General features: G+C 47.6%; 2 protein-coding genes across 6 annotated transcripts in view; one reads left to right on the top strand and one right to left on the bottom strand.

Annotated features, from left to right (window-relative positions):
• Positions 1–1,666: 1,666 nt before the first annotated feature.
• Positions 1,667–8,474, bottom strand: LOC114814684 (vegetative cell wall protein gp1-like). Its single transcript, XM_029073741.1, has 3 exons — positions 8,322–8,474; positions 2,090–2,190; positions 1,667–2,003 (listed from the first exon to the last, which is right to left on the bottom strand). Exons 1-3 carry the CDS (start codon positions 8,472–8,474, stop codon positions 1,667–1,669), a joined length of 591 nt encoding a protein of 196 aa, XP_028929574.1.
• DZIP1 (DAZ interacting zinc finger protein 1) overlaps positions 8,473–15,012 on the top strand; it is a 51,464-nt gene continuing 44,924 nt past the window's right edge. For all 5 annotated transcript variants that reach the window (XM_007667970.4, XM_007667973.4, XM_029073360.2 and 2 more), the window contains exons 1-3: positions 8,473–8,580; positions 8,786–9,307; positions 14,254–14,338. In XM_007667970.4, coding sequence (XP_007666160.1) covers positions 8,578–8,580; positions 8,786–9,307; positions 14,254–14,338 — 610 coding nt within the window. In that variant the 5' untranslated portion in view covers positions 8,473–8,577. The remainder of the gene's footprint in view (positions 8,581–8,785; positions 9,308–14,253; positions 14,339–15,012) is intronic.

Here is a 15,012-nt window from a genome sequence, read left to right on the forward strand (position 1 = left end):
TGTAGAGCACTGTACTAAGCATTTTTGGGAAAGTACAATACAGGAATACGTAGACACATTCCCTGCCTACAGTGAGCTTACAGTCTAGGGCTTCTAGTCTAGAGTTCTTTACAGATATCTTCATTCTAGGGAAGCTTAATATTTATCTGCTTTGGCAACTGGGCAGCTACTGTTCAACACAGCATCTGTTTGGTCAATACAAGTTTGGAGCATGTGTGTTGATGGTTTGCCTGTTTCCTGCCACCACGTAAGACTGCTGACATCTGTACATCTTTGAGGTCCCTCTGCCACACTCTGAAATAAGCGCTAAGACACCACTGTTGTATATTCCAAGTGCTTAGTACAGTGCTCTGCACATAGTAAGTGCTCAATAAATATGATTGAATGAATGAATGGATTATGGATGCCTCCAGTAGGCAACAATTGAAAAAAACACAAACTCAAAAGATAGGAATAAAATACACACATGCAAAGAGAGAGGGTTGAGAGGACATCATTGGTGCGAGCTCCTTGAGGGCAGGAATCGTGTCTATCAACTGTACCCTCCCAAGCATTTTTTTCAGTACTCTGAAATAAGGAAGCGCTCAATCAATCGATGACATTCAATGAGTGCTTTTATTGTGGGCAGAGCCCTGGCCTAAGCATTTTGAAAGAATACATTTGATTGATTGGGGTTCTTTGAATTAATAGAGGAAGGCTTCCCGGAGGAGGTGGTCTATTAGGAAGGATTAGATCACGGGGAGAGCTGTGGTAAGAAGGGGGTAAGGGCAGGACTGGGAGGGATTTGAGGGGTAGGGAAGCAGCCCAAGCGAGGGGTTGGCGGTGCCAGTGTGGAAGGTGGGGTAAAGTTAAGTGATGAATTTGACTTGGATGCTCAGCCGTGTCACCCCAAGTGCATCTGGAGCCAGCCAAGGACTTCTCACAACTGTGCCCAGATCACCTATCTGTCTTATCTATCCCCCAGTCAATTGCCTTGGACTCTTTCAGGCTCTCATCTACCAGAACCCGTGCCCCCGGTTCGTCCCAGCTCTCCGAGGGAAAGATGGCACTTCTCCCGCGCATTTCTTCCCCCGGCAAGTTGAAACCTGATGTGAGTGAGGTGTGGATGCAGAAGAGAATCTACGCGGTGTCGAGAAGCTTAAACGTATTTAAATATTTCTTTCCATCCCAAGTTGGATAATTTCGAATCAGAGGCGGGCCTGAAGTACCCTACTGCGTTGTTTTGAATCCAAGTGAAATTTAGACATTTTAAACACGATTCTCGAACAGAGTGACTCGGCCTGCAATTAAAGAGCAAGCACGGGCCCTTCGGAAGGGTCGAGAGGCGGATTTGGTAGACAAGCGAAATGAGTAGTAAGCGAAATGCTCCCCAGCCGCTCCTTTTTCTTTTTTTCCAGATTTACAACCTCTGCAGTTAACAGGGGCGGGAGGGGATTCTGCATGGAAGCGGAGGGAAGTTTTGTCCGCGCTGGCTGGGAATCATTCCTTCTTATTTAGTGAGGGCTCATTGTGTGCGGAGCACTGGACTGAGCGCTTAGAGCACTGTGAGAATCCTGGGGCCGGGACATAGGGGCACGTCTGGCCTCGAGACTGGGAGCTCGTTGTGGGCAGGGAATGTGTCTGATGTTAGAGCGGAGTATAGTGCTTTGCGGACAGTGAGGGCTCCTTAAATGCGATCGAAGGAATGAAGCGGGGGAGTCGGCATCCCCGGAATGGGGCTGCGGGCCCGAGGGGCGGAGAGGCCGGGCCCGGTGGGCGGGGAAGGCTGCCCGGGGGGTGGGGAGGTTGGGGCTGCGGGGGCGGTGGGCTGGGGCCCGCTTTGGGAGCGGCGAGGAGAAAGGAGGCGAGGCCGAAGGGGAGAGGAGAGGCCGCACCGGCGGGAGCGGAGCGAGGCCCCGGCAGGACAGACCCACATCGGCTCCCAGGGGTGAGGGGGCATCACCGGCCCGGGGACGCGGCTGCGGGCCCGGGATCCCGCTTCCCGGCCCGGGGCCTGCGGCGGCCTCCGCGGGGAGACAGGGAAGGAGGGACGGAGAGAGAGAGGGAGAGAGGGAAGGAGGGAGGGAGGGAGGGAGGGAAGGCGGGCGGCCCCGGGAGGAGGCGGGACGGGACGCCCAGGGCGCTGCGCTGGTCGGGCTGGTGCTGCAGGGCTGGGGGCAGCGGCGGCTTGGAGGCCGCTTGCTCCCTTCCCTGCGGGGGCCGAGGGAGGACGGGAACAGGGGGCCACCACCGCTGCACTTTTCCCCCTCCCCCATATTCATTCTGTAGTATTTATCGAGCGCCTCCTATGTGCAGAGCACTGGACTAAGCGCTTGGAATGGACAGTTTGGCTACAGAAGGAGCCCATCCTTGTCCCATGACGGGCTCACACTCTCAACGGGGGAGACAGCAAAACAGAACAACATCCTCAAGACAAATAGAATCGGGGAGATGTCACCCCCACATACTCGCAGATGAGATGTGGCAGCTGCCCCCCAGAGGGATCAAAGGGGCCTCCGATTTGCCCCTAAGGCGTGAGAGCCCGACCCCTGCCCCGCTTTTTGCCCGTCCATCCTGGTTGCCCCGCAAGGGCGCCTTGCCCCCGGCCGAAGGAGGACCCACCGTAGGTGGGCCGGGGGGACTTACCGGGGATCTTATTAACTGCAGAAAAGTAGCGTGGCTCAGTGGAAAGAGCTCGGGCTTGGGAGTCAGAGGTCGTGGGTTCTAATTCATTCAGTTGTATTTATTGAGCGCTTACTATGTGCAGAGCACTGTAGTAAACGCTTGCAATATACAATTCGACAACAGATAGAGACAGTCCCTGCCCAATGACGGCCTTACAGTCTAATCGGGGGACCCGGCTCCGCCACTTGCCCGCTGTGTGACCTTGGGTAAGTCACTTCGCTATGCCTCAGCTACCTCATCTGTAAAATGGGGATTAAGACTGAGCCCCACGTGGGACAGCCTGATTATCTTGTAGCTACCCCAGCGCTTAGAGCAGTTTTTGGCATCTAATAAGTGCTTAACAAATACCATCAACATCATCGTTATTAGTGGACACTACTTGCTTCCCCTTTCCGCGCCATCCTCCCACCACCCATCTGGAGTCGTCACTTTACCTGTCGAGTAGGATTCCCGGCTAGGAAAGGCAGAAGGCGGGCATCGATAGCCTCTGCCCCTCGTCCCACCTCCCACCTCCTCAAAGATTCCCAACAAGCCAGAAAGATTGAGCGTTTGCCCCTTCAAATGCCTCTAACAGGGGTTTCTCTTATTTTGGTGGATTTGTCCCCTAGGCCATTTCAGGCCCCACATTCATTTTCTTCTCTTGTTTTCCCCCCATAGCCCTCCCTTGGAGACTCAATATGTTGTAAAACCTCTCCCTCGCTAATATTTAGGTATAATTTTGTAGGAAGTGTCATGTTCCCAGCCAAGATGGGAGGCCACCCATTTTTAGAGGAGGTGTACCCTGACTGCTGGGGGTAGAGCACTGGGCACCTGTGTGTCCAGTGATTTGGATTGAAGTGCCCAGGCTCCTGCACCGGCAGCTCCTGCCGCCCAGCTCTGCGGTGCCTATGTTTATGTGAACCTGGAAAGGGAACACCATGGCTCAGGACCAAAGGTGGGGGAGGTCGGAGGCCCCCACAGAAAGCTCAAGGTGTGGATGACTTTGGTTGTATTGTATTACTAAGATGCTTGGAGAGTGTGATGACAAGTGATTTAGGGCAAGGAGATAAAGCCTGAGAGCTTCCATGCTGGTCGGCTGGGCAAGGGACATGGACCACACAGTCTTTAAAAGAACAAATAGACCAGGTACCAAATTTACTTTGTATTGGTGCTATAACAGATTCAAAAAGGGTGTTTTGATTGGGGATTGATAAAAAATTGAGTCGCATCATTAACGTTACTGTTTTAGAAATAATAATGATATTTGTTAAGCTTTTACTCTGTGCCAAGCACTGTACTGAGCCCTGGGGTACATGCAAGATAATGAGGTCGGACACTTGAATGACGTTGATTAGTTGATCAGAGCTCTAAAAGGCCCAAAGCAGAAATGAACAGCAAAGCATACATGAAGAATTGTCCCAAAGTAATGTTTAAGCAATTTGAAATTATTCAAATGGACCTTTTGATCTATTGAAATAGATCCATAAAGAGCAAGGGAAGAAGTAAAACTAAATTTCAGTCTCATGCTATCAGTATCCAGTGCCCTCCATTAAAGAGGTGGCATTGGGGAAACTGAGGGATAATAATGATGGTATTTGTTTGTTCAGCACTTACTATGTGCCAAGCACTGTTCTAAGCACTGGGGTGGATACAGGGTAATCAGGTTGTCCCACATGGGGCTCATACTTTTAATCCCCATTTTACAGAGGAGGTAACTGAGGCACAGAGAAGTAAAGTGACTTCCCCATGGTCACACAACAGACAAGTGGTAGAGCTGGAATTAGAACCCAGATCCTCTGACTCCCAGGACTGTGCTCTTTCCACTAGGCCACAGTGCTCCTCCAGTTTGTCAGTAATGTTTTATGTAGGGGCAATGATTTTTGCAGAGCCATGTACACCCTCTCACATGGTTCCCATGTGCCTAGCCACAGACATTGCAAGGCAGTTAGCAGGGATAATAGGTGCAATCTGTGGTCCCAGAATGAACCCAAGACCCCATCAGAAACAGATTACAGTGAGTCTTCTCTGATTTTGAAAGTCACTGTTGAGGATGGCATCCGGAATGACTTAGCAAGAGTTGGCATGGGAAAGGATATGACTTCTTGCAAAAACACCAAAAGAGAGAGAGAATGTGTATGGGTGTGTGTAGTTATAAATACTCATACACTTGATGTTAGATTACCAGACCCCTCCACTTACTCTTTAGTGTCTGAGCAGTGCTTACCTCAGATGGCAAATAGTCCAGAAAGGTACACTGCTTCAGTGAATCAATCAGTATTTACTGGGCACTTACTAAGCAACTGGGAGAGTACCTGCCCTCAGGGAGCTTACAGAGAGGGGAAAGGCATAGTATAAAAGCTATATACGTAAGTGCTGGGGTACAAGATGGGGTAGTATCTAAGTGCTTAAAGATGATGTGGGGCTGGGGTTGGGAGATAATCAAATGGTTAAGGGTACAGATCCAACCAAGTGCATAAGTGTTGCAGAAGGGAAGGCATATGATTGGGGAAATGAGGGGCTAGCCAGGAAAGGCTTTTAAAAAATGGTATTTGTTAAGTGCTTTCTATGTGTTGGGCACTGTACTAAGCACTGGGATAGATAGAATCTAATTAGATTGGACACAGTCCAAGTCCTACATGGGGCTCACAGTCTTAATCCCCATTTTACGGATGAGGTAACTGAAGCACAGAGAAGTGAAGTGACTTGTCCAAGGTACCACAGCAGATAAGTGGTGGAACTGACATTAGAACCCAGGTCTTTTTGACTCCCCAGACTTGGGCTCTATCCACTAACCATGCTGCTTCTCGGAGGAGATGCAATTTTAACAGGGCTTTGAAGTTGAGCGGGAAGATGTTGGATATGAAGGGGTAGGGAGTTTGAGTCATAGAAAGGACAGTCGCCAGGGGTCATTGGCTAGACAGATGAGATCCAAGTACAGTGAGCAAGTTGATGTTGGAGGAGCAAAGTGTGCAGGGTGGGTTGTAGTGGAAGATTAGTGAGGTTAGGTCGGATGAGGAGAGCTTCCTTACAATCGATGGTTAGGATTTCGATATGGTGATGGATGGACAAGGAGAGGAGGTTTTTGACGAATGATCTTCCCCATGTGTTGTCTTCTTGGGCCATGTTCAAGGTAACTTCCTCTCAGTGGCACAATCACAGATTTCATCTCACTGATGAATTTCATGTGCTGGTGGGACATGGGCGGGGGGCTGGCTTTGAGGCAAGAGGAAATATGGAATTGCAAGTTTAATGAGAGGTCAGGCCTAAAGGGGAATATTTGTGAGTCAAGAAGAGAGTTGGTGGAGGGGAAATTCAGAGTGAGTGTGTAAAATCCCTCTCAGGACTTTGGATAGGAATGAGAGGAGAGATGTGAGGCAGTAGCTGGAGGGGGCCATGGTATCATGAGTTTTTTTTATTTAGTATGGAGGATATTTGTATATGTTTAAAAGCAGAGGAGAAGGAATCATCAGAGAGTGAGGTGTTGAATACCACAGAGAGGGATGGGCTGGAAACAATTGCTTGTCAGAGGAGGGGGGAATCGGGGCAGAAGTACAAGCAAAGGAGGTGGATTTAAAGACAGGCAGAAGACCTCCTCTTGAGAAAGACCCGAGAGGCAAGAGAAAGATCTGGAAGTGGTTAGAGAGTCATTTAGGAGGTGGTGGTGGGACTTTGGGAAATTCACTCCTGATCATTTCAGTTTTACCAACCAATTGGTTGACAAGGTCATCCGGGGGAAGGGAGGGAAGGAGGCAGTGTCAGGGTTGGGGTATCCAGGAAGGATCGGATAAAGTGATGGGGTTTTTGGACATAGGTCCTGTGACTACCAGGCCCATGCCCTTTTGATTAGGTCTTGCTATTATTCTCTCCATGTCCAGTAATGTTAAGCACTTTGAGCAAAGTACTGGGCTGTGTTGGAGAGAAAAGCACAAAAAAATGCTTAAATCAGATAAGATTCCTTGGGAAGGACGCAGTTCACAGTTTAAGAAGGGAGAATGGATACATAGGGAAAGAAATAATGGAGTTTATAAAAAAAATTCAACAACAGCAAAAATCAACCAAAGCAGCAGTACACTGATATTATGGGTGAAGGGTGTTTGGACTTCTGCCTCAGACAGGACAATTTCCTTCCACTACTTTCTGCGTTGCCTTTGCACTTGGATTTGCTCCCGTTACTCTCCCCTCCCTTGGCCCCACAGCACTAGCATATCTGTAATTTATGTCAATGTCTGTTTCTTCCTCAAGGTAGTAAGCTCATTGTGAGCAGAGAACTTGTCTACCAATGTTCTATTGTACTCTCCCAAGTTGTTAGTACAGGGCTCCGCATACAGCAAGCGCTCAATAAATATGGTTGAATGGTAATTCATGCAATTGCATTTATCGAGTGCTTACTGGTAATCCACTAGTATTTCCATAGCTTTTAACTGTAAGCCATCATTATGCCCCTAGTTTATAAATGCAGTAATAAGTAATGTACAGGTAACTATGTGGTGCTCAGTGAAGCGACGAGACAATGATGACACATCGCCGATGAACACAGATGAACACACTCCGTACTTAAGCTCCTCGAGGGCAGGGGACATCTCCTTCATTGTACTCCCCCAAGCGCTCAGTACAGTCCTCTGCACACAGTGACCGCACAACCCAATCGATTCTACATTTTGCAAGTTTTCTTTCACCTTGGAAAAGACTAGTAGGGGCTCCTCTTATTTCCCTAGTACTCTTTTCAAAATCTGGAGGAAGAGCAGCAGCTTTATGTTTAAGGCAGGTCCAGTGGCGTGAACGGAGGAGAGGGAGGATGGGCAGGCGTTTGGGGAGGAGATGGGGAAGAACGGGGGTTAGGAGAGTAAGCCCATTGTGGGCAGAAATTGTCTCTTTTTATTGCTGTATTGTACGTTCTAAATGCTTAATCCAGTGCTTTGCACACAGTAAGCACTCAATAAATATGATTGAATGAGCGACGGGTTTGGGCCAGTGCTCTGCACACAGTAAGCACTCAGTAAATACGATTGAATGAATAGGTGGCTGGGGTTTAGTCCAGTGTTCACAGCACACAGTAAGTGCTCAGTAAATACGACTGAATGAATGGGTGGCGGAGGTTTAGTCCATTGCTCAGCACACAGTAAGCGCTCAATAAATAGAATTGAATGAGTGGGTGACAGGAGTTTAGTCCAGTGCTGTGCACACAGTAAGCATTCAGTAAATATGATTGAATGAATGGGTGACAGGGGTTCAGTCCAGAGCTCTGCACACGGTAAGCGCTCAGTAAATACGATTGAATGAATGGGTGACAGGGGTTTAGTCCAGAGCTCTGCATACAGAAAGCGCTCACGAAATCCGATTGAATGAATGGGTGACCGGGGTTTAGTCTAGAGCTCTGCCCACAGTAAGCGCTCACTACATACGATTGAATGAATAGGTGGCAGGGGTTTAGTCCAGAGCTCTGCCCACAGTAAGCGCTCACTACATACGATTGAATGAATAGGTGGCAGGGGTTTAGTCCAGAGCTCTGCCCACAGTAAGCGCTCACTACATACGATTGAATGAATAGGTGGCAGGGGTTTAGTCCAGAGCTCTGCCCACAGTAAGCGCTCAGTAAATCCCACTGAATGAATGAGTGGGTGACAGGGGGTTAGTCCAGAGCTCTGCACACAGAAAGCGCTCCCTAAATCCGAGTGAACCAAGGGCTTTGGGTGCCAACGGTGTCTCCTGCTCCGCTTTTCCCCGGCGGCGTCCGGATACCCGCGGGGAAGGGGCTCCATCCCACTCTTCCTCTCCCCGCCTTTATTGCAGGGCGGCCGGACCCCGAAGCCCGCAGCCCGGGGCGTTGCCATAGCAACGGGCGGGACCTGCCGGGCCTAACCGGCCGCGGCCGGGGAGCGCCGGCTCCCGCAGCTGGAGGGGGAGGAGAGAAGGCGGACCCCGACCCCCACGCCTATGGTAAGGAGAGCCGGGCCTGACGTCTCCGCCCGCCCACCCACCGCCGAGCGGCAACGGCCCGGGATGCATGTTGGGGTCCCTCTCCTCCATCCCCCAGGACCGGTCCTCCCCTGCATCCCCCAGGACCGGTCCTCTCCTGTCCCTGCCCCTTCCCCCCGCTCCCTCTCCCTCTGCGCCAACCCCTGTGTCCTCTGTGTCCCCGCAGCCGTTTCAGAAGCACGTTTACTACCCGTTGGCCGTCGGGGCGGCCGCGGAGGGGATGGCCGCGGGGCCCGGGCCCGGTCCCGGCCCCTTCCCCTTCTTCCAATTCCGGCCCCGGCAGGAGAGCGTGGACTGGAGGCGGCTGAGCTCCATCGACGTGGACAAGGTGGCCGGCGAGCTGGACTTCCTCACCCTGCAGGAGAACATGGCCAACATCACCTTCTGCAAGCTGGAGGACGAGAAGTGCCGCCACTGCCAGGCGGGGCTGGATCCCGTGCTGCTGAAGCTGATCCGCCTGGCGCAGCTGACCATCGAGTACCTGCTGCATTCCCAGGAGTTCCTCAGCGCCCAGCTGCAGGCCCTGGAGCAGCAGCTGCGCCGCAGCCTCGCCGACGGCGAGCAGGGCAAGAGGGCCCTGGCCAAGCAGGCCGCCGACATCAAGCTCCTCAAGGACGAATGCCGCCGCCGGAAAAAGCTCATCTCCACCCAGCAGCTGATGATCGAGGCCAAGGCCAGCTATCACCAGGTAGAAGCCCTCGGGCGGCCCAGCGGGTTCCCAGGAAGCCGGCGAGCCCCTTTGACCGTCACGTTTCTGTTCGCAGGTGACCTTAAAAAGACCGTGCGGGGTGTCATTATTCTCTGCCGTCTCTTAAAGTCTATCTAAAAGGGAGAGAGCGGCAGCGAACCCCTGTCATTACTTGAATGACCGCAGTCCACATGCCAGAGGCGTTTATGAACAGGTGATCTAGTTCGTTCTATTCTGCAAGTCTGTCATTTTTAACCCGAGAACTCGAACAGGTAACGCCACTCGCGTCTTAATGCTTTACCAGAGATGTGTTTGAAGAGCCTCGCCTAGGCTCTAAAGAAAACGAGTAGTGAAGACAATCGAGGATCTTTATTTTAAGGTCATCTTTCCCCTCCATTCATTCAGCCCTATTGAGTGCAGAGCCCTGTACCATGCCCTAGGGAGGGTACGCTACGACAAGAAAGAGCGGCATTTCCGGCCCACCACAAGCTTACGGTTTGGGGGAGAAGTGAGGTGGGGAGAGAGAAAGTCTAGAGGGGACGAGACCGTAGACTGTAAGGTCCTTGGGTGGCAGGAAGCCTATCTACCAACTCTACTGTAGTGTACTTTCCCAAGCGCTTAGTACAGCACCCCACACACAGCCAGCACACAAATACCGTGGATTGCAGGAGAGTTTCTGTAAAGGCACCATCCATGTTGAATGCCCGTAACAGAAACGTGAAACAATAAGTAAGCTCATTTGGAAGTCGTCAAACTTTTCTAAATCTTGTTGCCCAATTGCTTTTGTGCAGGTACTGTAGGAAATAATCTGGGGACAGAATGAGCCAAATGAGTTATCACGCCTCCCTCCATTTTCTTCCTTCTAGGAAAAGTTGTAAGGCTAGCATATCCCCTCTGTAGTTTTATTGCATCCGGGTCTCCTGACTTACACACTCGTTTATGTCATAGATAAAGGGGGAAGTTTTGACCCACAACACTCGCTAGTTTGTGCAGACAAGTTGCTACTGGTCGTTACTTACAAGACATAACCTGCTTACTGTGGATTTTTGTTCTTTAAGCTTCAGTAAGAGTTTATCTTTTTGTTTCTTCTAATGTAATATCACTTTAAGCAAAGACAGCTACCTTTTTTGCTATTCTCTCTCTGCCAAGGTCAAGGTTAGACTGGTGTGAATGGGCATAAACTGCACCAGAAGACACCATGAATAAACATTCAGCAAAAATCCTTTGGAGTGAGGAGGGCTCATTTTCATGTGAACTGTTCCTCTGTTAGCATGAAATTGATAAAACCATTTGCGGATTTAGGAGGATGTTGACAATGTTATCACAATAAATTGTGCAATCTCCTTCTCCAGATAAGTTTAAGAAGCAGTATTAGAGTATGGCCTGGGAGTCAGAAAGACTTGGAGTCTAATCACCGCTCTGCCACATGTCTGCTGTATGACCTTGGCCAGGTCACTTCACTTCTCTGAGCCTCATCTGTAAAATGGGGATTAAGACTATGACTTCCATGTGGGACATGGACTGTGTCCAACCTGATTAGCTTGTATCTACAGTGCCTGACACATAGTAAGCGCTTCACAAATACCGTAAAAAACACGGAGGGGGACTACCACACTCTTTTGCAGATGTTCTCCCTGAATCCTGAGTGAAGGTAGGGATTAATTATATAATCTTTTGTGGGGGTCTTTTAGCCTTAGAGAGACTCTTATTGAAAATTTGGGAATGAGAGAGGAACACCTTTTGTGTGGCATTGAAGACTTTGATCACTTAATAGTCAAAAGGAGAAAGAGAGGCAGTGAGAGTTCCCTTCAGATTATTCCTTCCCATTGGGGAGGTTCCTGCTTGTGATTCCTAGCCTCCAGTATGGCAACGAGTCAGGAGAAATGAACCTGAGACCAATTTCCAATCTCCTTCAGCCTCACCCACTCTGACCATTTTCTGAATAATATTATAACCAAAATCAAACCTGGAAATGTGGCTTTAAGTGAGTCAGGGTCTGGTGCTGGTGTCAAGGTATATTTAAGGCTGGGATTCTTCTTTCAAGTTGTGGAGAATTCAGCCACAAAACTATTTAGAAGCAGGGCAGCCCCCTTTCCAGTGCCACTTGTTAGCAAAAGTGAATAATTTGGGAAAGTTTACGTTTTCCTAAATGATACTTCTTTGGAAATTATTTTTGGTTTTGTCAGTGCGCTCCTGCAAGACCAAAAATCACCATTCTTTTCTTTTATGTTCTCTGTCTCCCCTTCCTGCAACACTGCTGCCAGCTCCATGGTTTACCTGATAAAGTTGCCCAATAAATCGATATATTATAGTCACCATTTTCTTTTTACTACTTAATAATTTACTAATGAATTATTTGTAAAATGATTAGCAATTTGCCTTTTTTTTAGTGTGACCTGCTTACAGCTGAATCCCTGTATAGTTATTTATCCATAGGATAGATTTAACTTGCCTGTGTTAATAGCTTAAAACTGGGCAGCAGGAGGGAGGCAGAAAATAAATAAAAAAGTATTGAAAACCCATAAGCTGGAGAACAAACTGGAATCAGGTTCATCCTGTCCTGGAGTCTTCCTGGAAGAGGTCTGTTCCTGTGTCCCTGATGGTAGTAGTTCTCAAAGATCCAAACTGTCCTAGTCTCAAGAGCCCTAAGAAAATTAATCATTTTCAGTATCCACTTTTCTTTCCTTCTCCATCTTGCCTCCTTGCTTCCAGCATTTCAAGTTGATGTTTTATGAACTTGGGGATTTATGTGCTCCAACACCTCTTTGAGCCTGCGAAGCAGACATCTGGATTTTTAAGTTGGGACACAAAACTGACTTGTACTTCCCAAAGTCCTTGGGTGAGAGATGCCTCAGTAATTCATTCGTTCTTTCAGTTGCATTTATTGAGAGCTTACTGTGTACAGAGCACTGTGCTAAGTGCTTGGAAAGTACAATACAGTAATAAAGAGAGACAGTCCCTGCCCACAGTGGGCTTGCAGTAGTTGGTCCAGACAGCCGAGGTCTGCTGTTAATAGGGCCGAATCCCCAGGGAAGCTGTGGGTTGGATTGGTACCAGGGCCAAAGAAAGTGATTTGGGTCAACCAGATTCTATTTTTTTCAAGACCCCAGATAAGCAGGGCCAATGACATTTGGCTCTATGTATGCTCTTAGCTACCCCCAATGAGCAGCATAGCACTGAGCAAGTACCAATAGCCAGCAATATGTCAGACCTTCTTGCAGCTGTAGATTTCAACAGTGAGGACCTCCCACAGAGAACACTATTTTTGCATAAGTTCAAATTCGAAAATTTCAAACCTGCATTTAGTTACTGTCAAGGTGCAGATGGCCCAGAGCTTATTACGCCTCACACCTGTGTTAGGGATTCTAACCAGGCTACCTTTCTGCTTTCTGCTTCAATTCAAGAGGTTGATTGTAGTCTAGTAAAACTGCTTTCATATGGATCCTCATTACCTTAGCTTGTCTGTGTTGACTATTGGAATACAATTGCAATTTATGGATGTCAGGGTAAATTAGGAAGACAGTTTCTAACATCTGCATAGCTCATAGAAAATAATTATGACTCTCATCTCCCCTTTTCCACCCCACCTTCAGAGATGGGGAGCATGAAAAACTTTGTTTTTGAGGTTTGATTGTAGCAAGTTGGGTCAGCCTTAATACTTGGATCCTAATTGAGTTTGGCCCTGAGCCAGGGCCACTCAGGACTGCTGCCCAGGAAGCTTTCCTAAACCCAGTGAGTGCCCAGGGAAGGAGGTTTTGTCTCAGCAACTGTTCTCTGGTCAAAGCTTTGCTCCCAAAATGCTGTTGGAAAAACTCTTGCTAATGAATCTTTTAAGTTGTAGTTCAGATCATTTCTTGGGTAGTTCTGGCCATTCCCCACCAAAGAGAACATAGAGCAGCCAGATGAAAGTTTTCTCCATGTCTGGGAGGGTACATTGATATTTGCTGAATTTACATTCCAAGCGCTTAGTGCTCTGCACGTAGTAAGCACTCAATAAATGCTATTGAATGAATGGATGAATCTTCCTAGCCTCACTGGCAAAAATCAAATTAATTGTTTTGGAATCTATTGTCCCAGTGACCCTCACACAGCAGATTTGAATATTCTACCAGACAGCAAGAATATTTTCCAATGAAAATGTATCACTTCAGGCCCCCCCCCCCCCCCCCCCAACTCTGATTGTAGTTCTCTTAGATATCAGTAGTTTTTTAAATTAAGGTTTAACCTAAGACTTCTACTTTCAGAGCAAACTTTAGATGTGGCAGATCTATGATTAAGTGTCTACTGGTTTTATACTGTGAAATGTGAGAGATGTTGTGATAAGTTTTGGTTAGGTGAATATGGAATATGAGAAAATTAAGCTAGCATAATACTTTTCATTTTTTCATACTAAATACTTAATTTTTCATATGCAGAGGTTGTGAAGCATAAAACTTAAGATCAAAAATGAAAATGTTTTGGTTCATTCATTGTCATTTTTATTGAGCATTTACTATGTGCACTTACTATGTGCAAAGCACTGTCTCCACAGTGATAATTTTTCTGTATTCCATAAATATTAGTCTTAAATTAACATGTTGAAGCACACAGATGTAATGTGCTCTAACTAATGCTGAAGTCCTATGAGTACTCTATTTCATTCATATTCCTTCCTTAGTAGATGTGGTTCTAGTTTCTAAACTGACCATATGACCACCCAAATGTTACTGTGAGAAATTTCATCTTTGTCTTTCCATATTGGTGTACTAAGCTTGAAGTGGTGGTAGGAATTGACCTTAATTTTTAGCTGTATTTTAGTTTCAATCTGTCCTGTTGAAATGAAGAAAGATCATCTCTCCTGGTAGACCAGAGTCCTGGAAGTGGTCCCTTTAAGAAATTGTGTTATTGAAATGATTGTTAATAGGCATTTATTGTTGACATTTGGGGTATTTCTTGGTATTTTACAGTGTCATTTTTGTGAAAAGGCTTTTATGAACCAAGCTTTTCTCCAGAGTCATATTCAGCGACGACATCCTGAAGATGTTCACATAGGTAAGTATTGATGAAGGCTTCCATGTTTAAGATTGCTATTTTTTCTCCTCCACTATTAGCCCTGGGATTCCTTTTCTTCTGTGCTTAGAAGCTTGGGTACATTGAGGTATCCAACATTTTTTTTCAAGATGCTTCCTGTACATGTAAGAAAGTGACATATTAAAAACTGAAATTCAAGTGGTAATTATCTCAGGCTTAGAGATGGTTCTGGGTGTTGATTGGCTTGGGTGAGGTATGAGGTCACCTCCACTTCCCTATCTCATCCTGCCTCCTGGATGAGTGAAACTATAGCCAAAATGGCCTCAGTTACCTTTCCTCTCTTGCCCACCACAAGCTCCTGAATGCAGACACACCCAGAACCATTCACTTAAACACAGACATGCTCTTACTTGCCTGATCACCCAGCCACCTGCTTGCTCATGCAAGCCCCAGAGACCCACATCAATCAATCAATCAATCAGTCAGTCAATTAATGGTATTCAGTGAGCTCTTACTGTGTGCAGGTCTCCTCACTTAGCACTTGGGAGGGTACAACACTCTATTAAAACAGGCACATACCCGTATGTGCTGCATATATCCACTTGGCTGCAGGAATTCTGAGTAAGGCAGTACGTGGCCTTAACTCCCTCTGTACAGTTTTGTCTAAGCTATCAAACATGGCCATATCTATTTGT

This window comes from Ornithorhynchus anatinus, chromosome 10 (genome assembly GCF_004115215.2).
Source record: "Ornithorhynchus anatinus isolate Pmale09 chromosome 10, mOrnAna1.pri.v4, whole genome shotgun sequence".
NCBI lineage: Eukaryota > Metazoa > Chordata > Mammalia > Monotremata > Ornithorhynchidae > Ornithorhynchus > Ornithorhynchus anatinus.